Here is a 20005-nt window from a genome sequence, read left to right on the forward strand (position 1 = left end):
GATTTCGCTGGAAGCGGGTGCAATTTTTCAGATTAGCACCCGCTCCCGGCGAAATCCTGCGGTTGTCCTTATGACAAATTTTTAATTATATATATATAATTACAAAATCTATAAAAAAAATTTTTTTCTCTATTTTTTGAACATTTTGCAAATGTTGAAAAGCATGTAAATTTTTTAATGTTTTTCGAAATAAAAATGGCACGAGGATAATTTGCAAGTCTTTTTGTCGTGAACTAGAGAATTTGACAAAAATGTCTTAAACTGGAAAAAAACGTTCTTTTAAATTTGGAAAAAACAACTTTTTGAATTTTTGCGTATTCAAAAAATTTAGCAAGGAGTTTTTTGAATATATCTGTTATCTAATAAAAACTTTGAATAAAATTTCCCAATATTTCTAATTGTCATCGAAATTGAAAATTTTGTTTGGACAATTTGCAAGTCTCTCACCCTTATGTAAGAAACTTTTCAAAAAATTTCTCAAATTTAAAGTTTTAAGATTTAAAAGTAATGTTAAAGTATAAATGATGTTCTTGAATTCTTTAAAGTCTGTTAAATCTTTTGAAATCTTCGGAAATTTGTAGAAATCCTTTGAAATATATTAAATCTCTATATATCTATATATATTTTTTTCTTTAAATCTTTTAAAATATCTTGAAATATTTTTGAATTTAGTTTAAATGTTGTTCAATCACATAAAATATTTTATAATAATTTGTAATATATCTAAAATCTAAAATCTTAATACATATATTATTATGAGCGTAGCAATATTTTTTATAGAATGGGTCACAAAAATTTGCAGGCGACCCTGCACAGCTGTCTGTTATATTTCTGCTTTTTTCAATACTTTCAGCTAGGTTAGCCGAGGGGCTTTAGGCGTTAGGAATTGGGAATGCGAAACTTATAGGGTTTGAACACGCGGCGAATAAAGATTTTCTTAGCGTGCGATTATAAATAGTATTGTCATTGTGTAATAATAAATAATTGTGTACTTAAACATGTAGACAAACATTAGAGTATAACAGTAATAATATAATAATAAAAAGGATTAATTTTTTGCGGCGAAAAATTGGTTTCATTTCGTTGCATAGTTCAACGCAATATAAAACAAAGACAATTTTAACTTTTATTAAACTATCCCTCGTATCCTCTACTATGGAATTAGTTCTATAAAATTTAATGGATATTTTTTTCCGTGTGGCCATAGACATTATTGAAAGAGAAACACGAATCAGACGATATGAAGGGTCTCACCAGAGATTACTTTAAAAAAAATTAGAAATCACGTTTTAAAAGATAAATTTTGCGATCCCAGGCATCAGAATGAATTGTTCCATCACAACGTTGGTGCGCTAACAACAGAATATAGTAATATTCTTGCAAAAGCAATTATCAAACATTAAAATACAGGTACACGAAGTATTGAATTGACCAACTTATCAAGGAAATGTTCATCGTCTCCATCAAGGTTTTGTTCAACTAATAGAGGATAATGAAGAGCTGGACTCTAAAATGATGTCAAACAATTTTCTCCCAAATTGCTTCTACATTCTGTCCTTGGAATAAGACACATGGAATGGAGAACAATATCCGTAAAAGAGTTCTTCAATACAGTTTTTTATGGACAAGAGAAAGGAAACCATCCAGATAATAGTGCACAGGAGCGAGAAGGTGTGTGGAGTCCGATTTTAAAGGATGAAATCTTGAAAGATTTTAGTTTTAGTTGCAGCATGGCCAGATATGGATTTTCCGCATCGCTGAAATTTCAAGAACCAAGAAAGTACGGATCACAAAGCGTTGATGTCACTCAGAAAGGTGGCAATTTTGATTTCACGATGATTATTGGTCCTAGGCTGAAATAAACTATTCAGTTGTATAATCTACAAAAAAAGTGAAGCAGAGACGAATATCAAATACTGAGTAAATGACATTGCAATTCGAAGGGAAACATTCGAAGGTACAAGAGTACAAAGAGAAAAAGTATATCGGCCAATGGGTAGGCCAACAATGCCAACCACTCTAAATCTGGGGGAGCCAATGAAGATGAATTCAAGACGATGGACAGGTGGAATTCCGGGACCTTTAAATGGAAGGAGCGACTGAATCACGACTTGCTAGAGTGGTGCGAGAAACACCCGGAGCTATCGTACTTTTTGTATCAACTAAGAACAACTGTGGGCAGGCATCTGATAGAGGAAAAGCGATGCTTTATGACCCGGAGAAACATCAACAACAAGATTTCTCTGAAGCCTAAAGATCTGGCTGAAACGGATGACGAGCTTCGTGGACAGCTTTTCGAAGAATCAGAACTCTGGGCTATCAATTATTGTGTGTATAATGCAGCGAGTGTTTTGGCCGATGCGAACCGTAAAACAAAACCAACGTTTGATCATAAAACCAGAAGACGAATGCGTAAAATTGCCATAAACATAGGCCGGGCGAGACAGTACGCGTCTCGCATTCAGTGTGTGATTTACGGCATCACATCTGGCAAGAATTTTACCTCCAAGGTTCGAAAGTTGGCGCGCGAAATCCGAACTCGTTATAACACACTTAAGAATTTAAAGCTGCTGACCATCAGGCACCATATTGTTGATAGAATACGGATACTATCTGACACTAAGAGAAGTCTAGAGTGGTGGGAGAGGTAGGTCAGAGAAAATCAACAGTTTCTCTCAGACCCATCTTGACTCTTCCAAGCCCCTCTTGTTACTGTCGACCACCCGTCCAAACCAGAGGAGGTTAAAGTATTTTGGAGAAAAGCCTACAACTTAGACTGGACGAAGCATAGACTGGACGAAAACTCAAAAAATATAGACAGCTTCAAGGAGCTATGTGATGCCCTCGTAACACCTCATGAAGAATGCCCACACCTCACCACCGAGGAGGTGAAAAAAGTATTAAGAGGGATGAAGAACTATTCCGCTCCGAGACCATATTGTGTTAAGACCTTCTGGTGGAAGAAGTTTCCTTCAATCCATCAGCATTTGGCCTGTATTTTCACCTCATATTTAACATCGGACGAGCCAATTCCGGAGTGGTTGGTGGAAGGTAGCACAATACTCCTGCCGAAAATAGGCAACTTAGCTGACCCGAAGAATTAGAGGCCAATCAGTTGTCTGAACACACTGTATAAGATATTCACAGCTATCCTAAACGATAGGACTGTTCGGAAAATTGAACCTTTGTGGCAAGAAATGTATGAACAACGATGCTCAAAGAAAGGCGTAGCGAGATGTCGGGAGAACCTGATCATCGGTGGATGTGTCTGCAAAGATGCAGCATTCTACCAACGTGACCTATTGAAGGCCTGGATTGAATATCGGAAAGCTTTCGATTCGACCTCCCATAGACTTATCATCTGTCCTTTGGAAAGCTGGAAGGTTCATCTGAAAATCTTGAGGTGCATAGAGAAATTGATGCCGCTTTGGAAAACCAGATTTACAATCTCATCTGGAAAAAATCGTGTGACAACTAAAAAGGTCACCTTTCAGAGAGGTATCTTTCAGGGCGACGCCATGAGTCCACTCCTCTTTAGCCTTACAGTATTGCCACCATCTCTAGCACTTCGCCATTTCGACGGGTACTTTTGCGGTAAACCTGCAGATCATAAGTACAAGGTCACTCCTGTATTTTACATGGACGATCTTAAGATCTATGCTGAAAGCAAAGTGCAACTACATCTAACTTTAGGGATTGTCGAGCGATATACTAAGGAGATTGGAATTTGGGTTAGACATATGCGCCCAGGTTTATCTGAAGCGAGGAAAACTTAATGGCATCCCTGAAGACCCTGAGCTCGTCGATAGAAGCTCTATATGATACCTTTACGCTGGAGAAACTTATGAAGACCTGAGCGTGCCACAGAGCCGCATTTAGGGCGGGACATCCATAAAGGATACTCTCCGAAGCAGATGCAAACCTCTCATCCGGCAGATTTGGTCTTCTGAACTGTCGGCGAGAAACAAAGTACCTGTAACGAACATGCGTGCCGTCCCGGTAGTATTCTATTCATTTGGAGTGATTCCATGGACGAAGAACGAGCTTAGATCCCTTGATATCGGAATAAGATAGGTTATGCACATGAACGAAAGCATGTATCTTAAGTCTTCTGTTCTGAGACTCAACATCTGATGACGCCAAGGTGGTCGCGGAATATTGAGTCTTGAATGTCTTCCCAACAAGATTATTCTGGGTACATCACATATCGTCGCAAATGGAATAGACCCTCTAATTAAAATGGTCAAAAGGCACGAAGAATTAGGCAAAGGAGCCTTTCTGTACAAATCAGCGAGGAGGCTGCTGAAACACTGGGACTTAACTTCATCATTAGGGGTGAGCAAAATGCATCGAATCTTATCTATCTCGAGTACTCACTCCTGAAATCCCGGATTAAGAAGGCACAACAGAAAAACTTTCGAGAACAGCTCCTCGATAATAGGATGCTCGGTATCTTCCACAAAAATGTGGAGGATCAGTCAATGTCGTGTGAGCTAACTTTTGCTTTTCTTAAATCACCCGGATTGAAGTCTGGTATATAGGGTTTCATTTTGGCATGCCAAAACGGTGTCTTTTCCACCTTAACATACCGTCGCCACATTTTAAGACGCTTCCAGCAAAATCGCGGTAAAATTTCAGCCACAACCACGTCTCACAACCGTTAGATAGGTGGTTACAGTCTGTAAAGGAATCAATACGACGATCCAGCAAAAGCCTCGTGCACACTAAGAACACGGAGTGACCCAAGGACAACCGCCTTCTGCATTTTTCCCGCAAGTGTTCTAGCATATTGTTGACACGCAGGGATGCTTTTTAGGCTATTAGCAAGTGAAAGCTTGGCACCTCCAAGTGCGCCGATGATAAGGACGATTAGTTTAACAGAATATTCCAGGTACAATCGTTGCAACTCCCTTATAAGGTCTCGATACCTCTTTTTCTTTTCACTCTCCTTGGCTATGATGTTTTTGTCAAATGGTGTAAAAAATTCCATAACGAACATGGTTCGCTTCTCGAAGTCAAGGAGAACCATGTCAGGCCCCGAGTGAGCAACAGAAACAATTGTCGAGAATATAAAGTTCCAGCATATGCGGCACTTGCCATTTTCGACAATTGACTCGATTTTCCTAGGAGCATTTAGAGAAGCGATATTAAGGTTAATGCCGTAAGAGTGACAGAAATGGTAATAAAGCACTCTTAGTGCCGCATTGTGCCTTTGAATGTAGGTTGTTCCCGCGTGTGTTAGACAACTAGATAGTATGTGAGCTAAATGCTCGGGGTGTGCATGGCACGCCCTTCAGCTATCATCGGGAATGTCTTGGCTCAAAATATGGCGACGGTATGTTAAGGCATGCCAAAATGAAACACTCTGTACCAGACTTCAATCCGCGCGATTTAAGGAAAGCAAACGTTAGCTCACAAGACATTGACTGATCCTTCACATTTCTGTGGAAGATACGTGCATCATCTTATTGAGGAGCTATTCACGAAAGTTTTTCTCTTGTGCTTTCTTAACCCATACGTGCACGCGCAGAGGCACTCTGTACCGCACTTTTGAAAAACTTCAATTTCCGCGGCAACCACGTCCAGAGGCGACTTGAGCGCCCCCAATATTCTGTCTTAACCATCAAATGGACAGCATGAAAGCTTTGCCAAATCACATGTGACCACTGCCAGTTGGAAATTGATACTAACAGCGAAACCGAATGACTCCTTTTTTTTTGTAACTTTACTAGTACAGCGCTTGCAAATAGTGTCGAAAATGCAAGAGCGGTACTAAGTCCCGTCCGCGTGTACAAATGTGAAACAAAAGGGTGCGTGCACGTATGGGTTAATCCAGGCTTTCAGGAATGAGTACTCGATATAGATAAGATTTAATGCATTTTGCTCACCCCTAATACTAAAGTTAAGTCCGAGTGTTTCAGCAGCCTCCTCCGCTGCTTTATACAGAAACGCTCCTTTGCCCACTTCTTCGTGATTCCGGACCATTTTAAGAAGAGGGTCTCTTCCATTTGCAACTCTATGTGCTGTGCCCAGAATAATCCTGTTGTGAAGACATTCAAGACTCAATATTCCGCGACCACCTTGATGGCGTGAGATGTACAGTCGCGGAACGGAAGACTTAAGATGCATGATTTTGTTCATGTGCATAAACTTTCTTGTCCCGATATCAAGGGATCTGATCTCGTTCTTCGTCCATAGAACTACTTCAAATAATTAGAGTACTACCGGGACGGCAAGTATGTTCATTGCAGATACTTTGTTCTTAGCCGACAGTTCGGAAGACAAAATCTTCCAGATGAGACGTTTGTATCTGCTTCAAAGAGTATCCTTTATAGATGTCACATCCTGAATGCGGCTTTGTGGCATGCCCAGGTATGTATAAGTCTCTCCAGCGCAAAGTTGTCGTATTGCGCTTCTATAAACAAGTTTAGGATCTTCAGGGATGCCATTAAGTTTTCCTCCCTTCGAATAAACCTTGGCGCATTTGTCTAACCCAAATTCACACACTGAATGCGGGATGCGTACTGTCTCGCCCAGCCTATGTTTATGGCAAGTTCACGCATTCGCCTTTTGGTTTTATGATCAAACGTTGGTCTTGTTTTACGGTTCGTATCGGCCAAAGCACTCGCTGCATTATACACACAATAATTGATAGCCCAGAGTTCTGATTCTTCGGAAAGCTGTCCACTAAGCTCGTCATCCATTTCAGCCAGATCTTTAGGTTTCAGAGAAACCTTGGTGTTGATGTTTCTCCGGGTCATAAAGCATCGTTTTTCCTCTATCGGATGCCTGCCCGCAGTTGTTCTTAGTTGATACAAAAAGTACGACACCTTCGGGTGTTTTTCGCACCACAGAGCATGCAGCCGTGTCATGTAATCCCGTTCAGGGGCCACACTCGCATCGTAGCACTGTAGCAAGTCGTGATTCACTCGCTCCGTCCACCTAAAGGTCGCGAGATCCCGTCGATCCATCGCATTGGATCTATTTTCATTGGTCCCCCCCCCCAGCTCTAGATTGGTCGGCATTGTTGACCGATTCGTTGTCGGGAGCCCTGCGCGTTCTGTTGTTTTGAACCGCACTTACTACATCTATGTTTGGTTTTGTTATTGTTGTTCCCACGAGAACCTAGGGAAAGGGGTTCGTCCATCCTTGTAGAGCCCCGCGTGCAAGGATAAGGCAGTGTACTCTGAGAGGTCGCCAGGTAACCTAAATTCACCATTCTAGACACCTCACCCAGTCGCCATTCAGCTTTCGGCATGGTTTTCACACCTCCGCTGGGGGGTTAATTCCTTCGGGACCACCCCTGGACAATTGTCCGTGACTGCCTATTTATTTTTGTAACCATATTCAGCACAAACCTTTGGTACAGGGACCCTCTATCCGCAACTCGAGGACGCGTTCGGTGGCTTTTTCATAGGCCCTCCGGTTTGATTATAGAGGAATCAAAACCGAACATGCATATATCTAGAAATTTAATAGAGTTTTAAGAATTTCTACAAATTTCTGATGATTTCAAGAGATTTAACAGACTTTAAAGAATTCGAAAACTTTATTTATATTTTAACATTACTTTAAAATTTTTAAACTCTTTCAAATTCTACTGAAATTCCTAAAAGTCTGTTGAAATACTTTAAAATATTTTAAATTATATAAAAATCCTTATAACCTTGATTTTTTTAAAGTCATTTAAAATTCTTTAGAAGATTTTAAATGCCTTTACTCACTTTTTAAACCATATTAAATCTATTAAAATTCCACAAAATCCCTTAAAATCACTAAAAGTTTGGAATCATAAAAAACTTGAAGAGCGCATTCTCTCGCTTTCAGTCAAGTGTCGGGGGTTGCCTTCAAATGGCCTTGGACTGATTTGGTGGGGATAGAATCGCAAACAGTGAGTGCCGCCTGAAGAGTTCCAGTTGAAATATACATGGTGTCTAATAAGTCCCGGGACGGTTTAATATTTCCTCAGGTAAAATATTTTTCAAAAAAGTGAAGGTCATTCCTGAAGTAAATTTCAACGAGAAATTTAATGGTGACCTTCATTTTAAACTTGAAGTTGACCTTCATAGCTTTTCGAAGGTCAACTTTGTCTTTTTAAATGGATACCACCTTTTTACATCTGCAATCGATAGAACGGAAAATTCTACGTTCAGGTATGTACCCAAGTCATAGGTCAATTGTAACGTTCAGAGTTAGTTAGAGGTTATTTGAAATTATTAAAGTTTTCCAAGAGGTCAGTGTAATTTCTGAAGTAAATTTCAACGATACCTCGATACTTAAGTCAATACCTAAGGCAATACCATAAGTCCCATACCGTTTTTTCATACAAATATTACGAATCGAAACTAAATTTGCGTATTACGAGTGCATACTTACTATCTTTTGCTAAAAGATTATTATGGCGCAAGCTGAACTTTCGGAACGAGAGAGGGAATCTGTATTAATGATGCGTGGTTGGGAAGATCGAGTTTGATCTTAGGATCAGGTTCTTTTGCTTTTTAATCGCACTTTTCGTAATAGAGAAGGGTTAAATCCTGTTTCAAAATCAACAATTGACATAACTGTAAGGCGCTTTATGAATTATGGATCTATCAAGGACCTTCAGAGAAATGGTCGGCCAAAATCTGCAGGATCTGAGGAGATGCAGATGGACATAGCCCAAGCATTTGTTGAAAACCCACACCTTAGTTTACGTCGAGCTAGTGATGAGCGTGACGTTGTTCCTGATACAGTGCGAAATATTTTAAAAAGAATTAATTTCCATCCTTACAAAGTCCATCTGGTATAAGAGCTCAATGAATACGAGCCTGATGGTCGGGTTGAATTTTGTGAAATTATGATGGATAGAATTGATAAAGATCCTCTTTTCTTGTACAATACAGTATTTTCAGATGAATCTACTTTCACTTCAAAAGGTGAAGTTAACAGGCAAAATTGTAGATATTGGTCCGACACAAATCCTGATTGGATGTTGGATAGTCACACACAATATCCACAAAATATTAATGTTTGGGCTGCTATCTTGAATGATACATTGATAGGCCCTTTCTTTATCGATGGTAATCTCAATGCCCATGCATATGAAGAGCTTCTCAAGAATCAAATTGTACCAAGAATAAGGGAGATTACAGGCGATAATTTTCAAAATATTTGATTCCAGCAGGACGGCGCAGCGGCTCATTACGATTGGGAGGTTCGAGCATATTTGGATACTCAGTTTCCTCAAAGGTGGATTGGAAGAAGCGGTAAAATCGAGTGGCTCAATGTTTTCAGTCCAAAACGTGAGAGGCAAGGGGACTCACGCTAATAAAGCACCCCAAAGGGAACAGAATTTACTACGGCCACGTCGTTGTTCCTGGGTAATGCTAAACGTAAACGTCAACTGCTTGGAAGAAACCTTGAAAAAACCTTGAAGATCATCACCAAGATCAATACAGAGCTCACCAACGAATTTCTCGTTGAAATTTACTTTAGTAATTGCATTGACCTCTTGGAAAACTTTATTAGTTTCAATTAACCTCTAACTGATTGAATTCCATTGAATTCCTCGTTGAAATCTACTTCAGAAATGGTCTTCACTTTTTTTTAAAATATTTTACTTGAGGAAATATCTAGCCGTCCCGGGGCTTTTTAGACACCCTGTATTTATAATGTTGTAACCGTTCTCGGCCTACTCCTCTGAGAAACTGCGAGAGCCAGCAGTTCTAAGATAACCGAGAACGGAGTTACTGAAAGCGAGAGTTTGGTGTATATAACTGGCTCCAAAGGAAAAAATGATATCATTTGCAAATTGAAAAATCAAATTAGACAGTTAGAAATTGAAGATATTCATACCCATCTTAAATTTTTAAATCAATGACTGTTTATTTAAAGAAGAATAAAAAATATAACTCCTTCTGAAAGATTAAAAAATATCGTTGAATACTTTGAAACTTCAGGTGTTATCAAAACTAAAAATAATATCAACAATAGACTTTAGAAAAAATTGAAAATTTGAAAAATGTGCAACAATATAAAGATGTAAAATTGAATAAACTTAAAATTGATAACAATAACAACATAACCATACCAAACGATCCATGGTTAATAAATCTATCAGATACTGTCATTCCAGAATCCGTGGCTGACATCAAATTAGGTGAAGGATTTAGTAGTAGCTTTCTTTCTAATAAACATGTAGAAGTTTTTGAAATTATTAAGGACTTGGAAAATAATATTTAAAAAAGCCCTGATAAATCACAAGAAGAATTTAGACATAAAATGCTGTCAATTGCTTTAAACTACTTGAAAACTCCAAAAAAAATTACTGAAATTGATAGAGTCATAGCTAAAAATATAAAAGATACTAAGAATTTCATTTTAAAAAATAATAAATTGTAATAACACGTGCTGAGAAAGGAAATACAACAGTAGTTATGAAGAGTCAAAAATACAAAGAAAAAATAACTTCAATTTTTAACGATAATGATACTTATTAAAAAATTAATAACAATCCTTTCAAACAATTACAAAAAAATACCTTTAAATTACTAGACGATTGGAGAGTTAAAGGTTATCTTTGAATGAAAGTATATGAAAAATATACTTGAATGAAAAATATGACTTATATGGTATTTCTGCATTCAGAAAAGAATGATCTATGCCTATAGTGTTTTGAAATTGCAATAAACATTTCTTAAATTAACAATAAGCTTAGTCAAAGTTACCCTACTTTTGAAGACAAATTTCTGGGCTCGTAATGATTATTTCACAAATTTACAACATTAATAACATCTATTGACTTTTCATCTACAAGTGTATGTACCTATCTAAACAATTTTTTAAAAATAAATATGAAAAAACAGAGTTTAACGAAGTGTCTGCATGGAGTAAATTTAAGGCCAAGAAAGCTGTAGAAACTGCCTAACTAAGCTGAGCGAGCCACCACAACAAAAACATACACGCCTTTTCGCCCGTGGTTTTAAGCTCTCGAACAATAGAATAGATAAGAATAAAGGTGAACGCGCTGAACAATATCGTCAGTGATAAGCTCTTAAAGTAATCACGAACATTATTAGGAATGGTGAACATTTTTCAATCATAAACTTATTTCAGATATTTACTTAACCAAATTAAACAAGCTTAAAAAAGTATTGCAAATAGAAATTAATAATTTATGAAATAATAATAATAAGCTCCTCTTCGTTTGCTCTAAACATATAAATTATTTTTTTATTGACACAATTTATTATTTGCGATATTTATGTATAGAAATTATATGGGAGCATATTTATTCCAAAATTCCTTGCGGTTCGTACAGAATGTGTTAGACAGTGTCACCGCAGGATCTCTATTATTGTTAGTATTGCCAATTTGAAGATAAACTGGGTTTTGTTTAGGATATGGCAACCAGATATAAGGATTTAATGTCTTTGCAAAATATTCTCAAGATACGTTTCCTAACATATCTCGATTTCCGAAAAGATCAACGATATTGGTGGAAAAATTATAGATGAAAGCATAATTGTTCTTAAAGTTTTGAAAACTATTTATTCGATGTTCTAATAAATTGAAATGACCTGATCTTCAAAGTGATTGATTCATGCAAAGTTTTTTCTAAGTTATTAAGAATAAAAAGAAAGTAGATATTAAATATTACGTTGCGTATGAATTATTATTATTATTTTCTTTGTAAATGAGGCATGATTTACGTGTTTTATAAGCGTCTTCTTAGTTCTGTAAGTCGCCGTTTACACAAAAGGAGGATAAGCGGCAAATAATCAAGTGCGGAATGGTGCGGAGTAAGATTATGAATATAATCATTCTTCGCGTATGCGCATTCGCTGTCGCCCATGTACGATTATGTATGCTTTTATCTAACCTCAAATCTCAGATGTGAAAATCTTGTAAATCATATCTTTGTTACATCAAATATCGTGTAAACTTCCAGTACAGTAATTGAAGTTTAATATTAACACTAAATGTACACTTACTACATGATGTATAATTTGAAATAAAAACTTTGAGAACATTAAGATTTCACTTTAAGATACCTCGAATGTACTTTTATATGTAACATTTTGCATTGCGACACTCTGTAAAATCACAAACAATATAAACTGGGCTGATAAAGAAATAATCCAAGTATCAAAAGGAATATTTAATAATTCACTTACAAATTTATAGCAAACGATGTCCACATTTCCACCATTATCTTACTGATTGACAAGTCTGTGGTCGTGAATTTTGAATCTGATATTTGTGTGGAACCAGATGATAAATCAAAAAGATACATTAGTTCTCCACCGTGAATAACACCAAGGCTATTGTTTTTGGTTACGGAGAATTTGTACCCGAATGAATAAAAGTAGTTAGAACTACACATTTTTGGCGTTACTATCTCTAACATTCTCAGTTGCGGATAGAAGAAAGCACCGTCACTGATTAATCTTGTGAGACTATTTAAGAACGAAAAAAACATTCTTTTTACAATGAGGACCCTTCATTCACAGAATATTTTTATATGATATGCAGATTTACAATAATTATTATCATTGTTCACCTACCGACTGTTTGCTAGCAAAAATTAGGGAATTGTTAAAATAGAAACTAATAACAGCTGGTGTAAATGTTCGTACGTTTCAAGACTGAAAGTAGTATGCGCCAATAAAAGCGATGATTGGATTTATGAATACTCTAAACAGAGTGTAGATTGCATCATTGGAATAAGCAGCTGAAATAAAGAAAATCGAGCACTCAAATCCACATTTTATCCTAGCTGCTGGAAAAATGTGTAGTCAACTACTGATTTTATGAAATTAAAATTAAATTTTTATAATAAGTCACCGCTGGTAATTGCGAGATCCTCATCAACTACGACTCCACTCATATAAGGAAAATCCTTCATTTGATGACATTGAAGCAAATTTTCTGGACTATCAGTTAAAAATGCATCTTCGAAATCAGGTTCGTCCGTAGGGGGTCCAAGCTAATTGTGAAAGCCGACAAACCGTACTGAATATAGTGCTTGTTGCTAACAAAGTTTCTGCATTTATTCGCCGCAAGCAATTTACAAGTACTGCAGTAGAATTCAAGGGACAAAAAGCTACTGAAGATAGAGCTCTTATGTATTCAACAATGTGCTTCCTTGGTCGATATGTCCAAGGCGACAAACTTGAACCACTTTGGATTATATATTTTAAAAATAGACCTGTTAATTAAACATAAGAAACAATTATAAAATTTGTAAATACATTTAGCAACTTTTCACTCACTAATCTTGTTTACAATCAATCGTAAGATTAATCAAACGTTTCTAGTATCATCCATGTCAAATCTTACGGATTCAAACTGCTGTAGTTGAGAAACAAAAAATTGGAATTCTACAAAGATAGTCACTTGATTTGCATCTCCTCCAAATCGTTGAATATTTTCTTGGACCCATTTGGAAGCCAGAACCTGGTCCTTCAATCCAAAATTTCCTGGGGCGACAGTATCTCCAGTGCTCATGAATCCAAAAAGCCCGAGTCTATAGTTTATGGTAACTAAAATAACGTCTTCGTCTAAAATATATTTAGCTCCATATATATTACCGTTACGTATAATGAAACCACCTCCATGGATCCATATCATAACTGGTAGCAAAGTACTATTTATCTGAAAGTTTTTGGAATATATAGCGAATTATGAGACATATGATAATAAAGGTGCAATGAGCATGAAATCTCTTACCAATGATGAATTAAATTGAAAGAGTGGAGTGTAAACATTTAAGAATAAACAATCTTCATCTCCTATTATCTTATTTTTCTCGTCGACTTGAATGCATATATTCCCGAAAGATTTTGCGTCTCTAATACCTATCCAATTATCTGCTGCTACAGGACTTGCGAATCTGTATTTATTTGAAAATATTTTTATTTATACAAATGTATATTTTTCACCGGGTGTGTCTACTGCCCCGGCGGAAAAATTATATATAGGCCGTATATAGTTAACATGCGTTATATATAATATAATGACTATGAATCAAATAACTATGCATAATTTTAAAAAACACAACAAGAGTTTTTTACAGAAAAAGTTATTTAAAACCCGTCGCTAATAAATTATGCCTATTATTGTTTAAAATGTACAAAAGATTTTATTATTATATTTAGCAAAAATATTTTTTCGTATAATTTAAATTTGAATCAATGAGAAATTTTTCACTGAATCAAATCATTACAAATTATTATATATTCAGAACTCAATATTTCTGATGTTAACAGCTATAAATGGGTTCCAAATTTAGAAAATAGAGTAAACTTCCTTTTATTTCAGAGATCGACTATTTGAAAGGTCACCTATTTCAGGTGAGCTGAAAAACTACGTTGGCCAGCAGTTCTAAGAATTACTATACCATGAGTGGTGTGTTCATTTATCTATATTTTCATTGATAGTATTTATTGATTTCGAATAGACTGACGCTTTTCAAGCACATGCGCAATTAGAAAAGTATCTTACAGTGGGCGTATCGATACAAGGTAGAGGTTGGAGCCCCTCCAGCCCAGAAACTCTGTAAGTATTACACTATTGATGAAGATTCATAATTTTCTTAATCATCGATTCGAAATTTCGTTTATTAACTAACAAAAGTGCGTATCCTATTAGAGAAACAAAACAATTTTATTATTTAACATTGTATTGCAATTTGTATCGCTTTTCCGTAAATGAGAATAGTTTATTTTCAATCTTATTTTTCACGATTTACAAAAAAAAACTTGTTCAATCAAAAAATTAGTAATGACATATTTTTAGCTCTTTTTTGGATGAACAGGGTTTGTCAACTCATTTTTTGCACAGTTTGTGTCGTTTGTCAAAAACTTAAATTTTTTAACCTTTGATGTTGCTTTTTACGAATAAAACAAAAATGAGGCATCCAATCCAAAATAAATAATGACAAATTTGTAGATCATTTTTGGGTAAACAACTTTTGTTTCTTTCTTTGCGTAGATTGTGTCTTTTGTCCAATAAAAAAGTAATTGATAACAAATTTATGGATACTTATAGGGTGCACAACCTTTATAGATTCGACTTTATTCATATCGTGCATAGTTTGATCTTAAAACGAAATTATTGATTTTTCATTATTTTTTATGCAACCAAAATTTAAATTTCCGATTTTTCAAAAAAATTAGAATATTTTTCATACTAATCTTTTGGATCTTTCAAAAAGAAAAGATTTTCTTCTCTTGGCTTTTTTCATATCGTGCGTTGTTTAACTTAAAATCTTCGTTTTCGTTAATTTTTGTTTCGATTTTTAAAATTCACAATTATGATCATTTTATTTTTATCGGAAAAAGTCGTAAGAATAAACTGTTTGAGTTATAGAATTTCTAAATTTCTCAAAAAATGATCTCAAACCTTTTCAAAATGCTCTAACTTTTTGCATTTTTCTCCAAAATAGCTGGTTGACGAACTCGATCTTTCTTTATGGTCCTTGAAACTGTGTGCCAAAGTGCATCTCAGTCCGATTATTATTTGACGGACAAACCTACCAGTTTCACCAGTAATACCAGTAATGATGGGTCAAGCTGGTAAATCTGGTAAAACTCATATTTCAAATAAATTATTATTTTTTCAATGATAACTCATGATAATTGGTGATGTAAATAAGCTCTTATGTCCATAAAGGTATAATTACAGAAGGATTCGCCCTAAAAATTAAAAATTTTAGATCAGGCGGTGATTTTGAAATTGTAAGTTCTAGGTTTCAATGACTAATTAGTTCTATATTAGTTCATCACAAATAATAAGTCGAATATGTAACTATAAATCTTGTATCAAAGCCTATTATTGGTTTATACTATATGAAGATGTCTTAGAACTTGTATTCCATATATTAGTTTTCCATCATGAACATGTATTAATAATTATTTCATGCAAAAGTCTTCATTCTTAGAACCTGTTTTTAGAAAAGAAATTTCTTTTCTCCTATATACATTATTAAAATTATAAAAACCTACAATATTACGCTAATTAAATTATAAAAAATAAAATCACAGTGCTTGAAAAATGAAGGGAGTCGGTAAAGACATATTTGCGGTTCGAATATTATTTATAGCTTATTACTTGTGAGACGATATAGTGATAAATGGTATTATTTAATTACATTTTTATTACTTCCTAATTACTGTATTAGAATATTATAGGGATTATATTATAAGATATAATAAAAAAATAATATCAGTAGCGGATTTAGGTATACGCCGCCATTAGGCTAACAGAAATTTGCCATCCTTATAGGCTAACAGAAACTAATTTCATTCTGGTAGCGCTTTCATTTATTTGAATAAAAAATCAATATTTTCCGTCAGTTATTGCAACAATTATTACCAACACGAAAATTGTTTTGTCCCCCAAATTTTGCCGCCCAGGGTTGCAGTCTATGTAGTCCGTATGGAAAATCCGCCTCCAAATAATATAATATAGTAAAAGACATGTGCTTTAATTTAAAACCTTCTTGAAGATTCTAGTAAGTTGGGTTAATTCTCTAAAGCTTTTATAAAATGGCCAAAATGGGAACTTTAATGCCATTATTCTGAAAATTTTTACGTGTTAGAACATTTTTGATACGAGATACAGATTCAGTACGTAAAAAGTTTCGGGTAGTAGCTTTTATTGTAAACAAACTGGAAGAATATATAAATCATTTAATGTATGAGCCTTGTGATGGTTAAAACGACACAAATATAATGTTTTACTTAAATGTCGAGTATCTAACTCGTGAATATGTTGTTTCACTTATTATTTCTTTACGTTACGAGTCATATGTAATATCAAAAAGTCTTATGAAGAAACATCTACTGTTTTAGATTAAAAAAGTATAAAGGGGTAAAAATAAACCCTTCAAAAATATTTTTAAAATCGTATTTTATGGATTAAACATAATATTGAATGATTTTGTGGATTTGAACAATTTAAAACTGGTTAATATGTTTTTTCTATGCAGTTTACAGTCAGAAAAATAATTGTATATTTTCTTATTTATATTATTTTTAAAAGTTATCGAAAATTAAGCTTGAGAAAATAATAAATCCTCAAAAAAATAGAAATTTGTTAAAAATTAGACGAAATGTCTCAGAACTATGTAATTATTTAACAAAAAGTAGTATATGGTATCAATTTGGGAAAAAATAGACATCTCAGGCTGAATTTCTAGAAATTTTGAAAATAAAAAATAATCAATTGTTTAAATAATTGCATAATGTTTTTAAAAAATTTTGCTACTTCATGCGATGCCAAACATTACATTTCATTCTGAAAATATGATTATTTAAAAAAATTTGGGAATAAATAATTTTTCAAATAAGTTAAATTTCTTTGAACAATTGAAAAATTGGATAAAAAGTCATAAGAAATATTAAAATTGCCAATTAGTAATTATTTGCATGAAAAAAAGAAGACAGAAATAGCTGAAAATTAAAAATATAATAAGTGAAAACGTAGCTCTTATGTTTTAGGGCATATTTGAGACGCTGTGGGGTAGGGAGGTAAGAGTGGGTTAAAAATAAAATTTATTAGTGTGGTTTTATTTCATAGACACTCTTTCCTTAATATCTAAAAAACTTGGAACGTTTCGGTTAAGCTCTGAGGTATGAGTTCAATTTTTCGAAAATAAAAAATTTCCCAATGTTAATTAAATTGAATTTTGAAGTGCTCGCTGACACGAGTTAAGATTTGAATTAAAAAGAAAAAAACGAGGGATTTTCTTTCTGTGGAAATTTAAACTTTTTGGGAGTTGACTTGCCCTCTAGAGTGGAAAAATGTCTTCCATGCATTTTTGGACCACCCTAATATGGATTATAACATTACTCCAACAGAAAAATTCGACTACAATTATTTATACAATTTTGCATGTTGTAAGTTCAATTTTTCGACTTCATAATACCATTTCTTTAGATATTGCGAAGTCCCTTAAAATAAATAGGTTTTGCTCTTTTTTTAAAACTTTTCATACAAAACTTTTGTTCTAGAAATTTTTCAATCACACGTTAAACTCTTTATAACTTTGCCATTCGTGTTTTTAAAATCCCGCCGTCTAAGGCTTGATATTTGTTGATTATGTCGCACATCGAACATGTACTTCATTATTATTAACCGTCTCTTTTTTTCTTATGTCGCAATGATTGATGTATTTCAATACGAATTGTGTGCAACCATAATTAAAAAATGTATTGTATTACTTTCAATTCGTTATTTCTTCATATATTTTATTTTTAACAAAAATATATTAAAGCGAAAAAGCTTATAACTATATAATTATATTTTAACATAGAAAATCTAATAAAATGAATTATCCAAAAATAAACAATGTTAATGAATTTCATTTAGTAAATTTCAATTGAAAACTCTGATTTCATATTTGAACATAAAATTTTCACGTTATTTCACTTACAAAAGAAATACAATTTTTACAGATAATTATTCAAATTATTTCTAAAAAAATTTCCATTGGAATGAGAAAAACAATTTTTACCTGAGTTTTCCAATTGGTGGTTTTCCATAGGGTATACCAAAGAATGCAGAATATTTATTTCCACTTCTGGATTCCTGAGTTATGCCATTTAATACACCTTAGGAAGTTTCTACTAATAATTCTGCATTTATCAAAAAAATGGTACACAGGTGGTGCAGCGTAACTAAATAAGTATGACGATTCTTTTGGCCGACATACATGTTTGATCCTGTCACGATTAAACCTATGCAATTTTGACTTCATAAGTAGCATTCAACGCTCTTTGTTTCCGTTTATATACTTGAATATGCAATCTGTTATCGTGCACGACACAAAAGTATTTAAAAATGTTAAGGTATAGTTTTTTTTGCGAATCATTATCTCAATTTGATTATATCTTATAATCATATTTTAAAATTTGTCTGTGTGTGTAATATTTGGTCACGGAATATATTTGAAAGGTGTAAGTTATATGTACGCTAGTTGAAAACAAGAAATCTGCATTTGCTATCCATAATGAACGTGCTGAATAATAGATACTTCGTCAAAACTTTGGTTTTATCAAGCCTCTCGTTGCAATGCATATTTTAGAAAAGGCGTTTCTTAATGCCAAAATATCACGATGATAAAAAATGTCATATTGTTTGCTTGACATAGAAACTAGTAGTTTCCAATTTAAGATTGAAACTTTTGTAGTAAATTTAATTTTAAATCAATTTTATCGCGCCAATATCATTTTCAAACTGTTAGAGTAGAATGGGGTAAACTTCTCGGTTACAATTATTAGATATCGCCTATCTATCTAATTCATTGTGTAATTCACAAAAAAGCATTCGCAAACTATTATACTTTTGGACAACTTTGCCACGAGAGTAATTCCAGGTCAAATCATCTGAAGATCTTCAGCTATTGTAAGTAATATTGAAGAAAATTCTAGTATACATTCTCTCAGGTATTCAATGAAAACCCTTGAAATATATTTTTTTTATTCAATAACTTAGAAGATATTGAAAATTATGGTCCTTCTTTTAACCTTCATAGCTTCGCTGTTTGTGATACTATCATGATCTTTTTCTTAATTATTCGTAAGAAGATGTAGTTTTTAAGAAATACTTTTTTAAACAAAAATTGCAAAAACTTGTAAACATTTTTAAATAGTACATCGTGTTATATTTGCTGTTTTTGTTTATATTCATGATTATACCACTGAGAGTAGCCGCACTTGAAGTCGCCTTTAGTACACTTCAATGACAGCCAATATGTTCATCTGATTTTTAACGCTGAAAAATAAACCTATTCAGAACCGGCAATACCTTATAACGTAAATTGCAACGTACAATTATAATTGCAACAATTTAGATATTTATTTTGTTCCTTTTTTTAATTAAAATGCGAAATAACTTTAAGGTTACTTTATCGTGTATAATATTTTAACAATCGGGCTTCTATACCAAAACTTTTTTTAATATCGTACACCAAACTCTCGCTTTCAGTCCAGTGTCGGGGCTTGCCTTGAAATGTCCTTGG

General features: G+C 34.1%; 1 protein-coding gene across 1 annotated transcript in view; it reads right to left on the minus strand.

The window, feature by feature from the left end:
* The window catches only part of LOC117180506, a 57623-nt gene that overhangs the window by 26911 nt on the left and 10707 nt on the right, over positions 1 to 20005 (minus strand). Inside the window, exons 2-5 of the mRNA XM_033373003.1 lie at positions 18500 to 18596; positions 13711 to 13873; positions 13321 to 13635; positions 12826 to 12967 (exon numbers count right to left, since the gene is read on the minus strand). Coding sequence (XP_033228894.1) covers positions 12826 to 12967; positions 13321 to 13635; positions 13711 to 13873; positions 18500 to 18596 — 717 coding nt within the window. The remainder of the gene's footprint in view (positions 1 to 12825; positions 12968 to 13320; positions 13636 to 13710; positions 13874 to 18499; positions 18597 to 20005) is intronic.

This window comes from Belonocnema kinseyi, chromosome 9, assembly GCF_010883055.1.
Source record: "Belonocnema kinseyi isolate 2016_QV_RU_SX_M_011 chromosome 9, B_treatae_v1, whole genome shotgun sequence".
NCBI lineage: Eukaryota > Metazoa > Arthropoda > Insecta > Hymenoptera > Cynipidae > Belonocnema > Belonocnema kinseyi.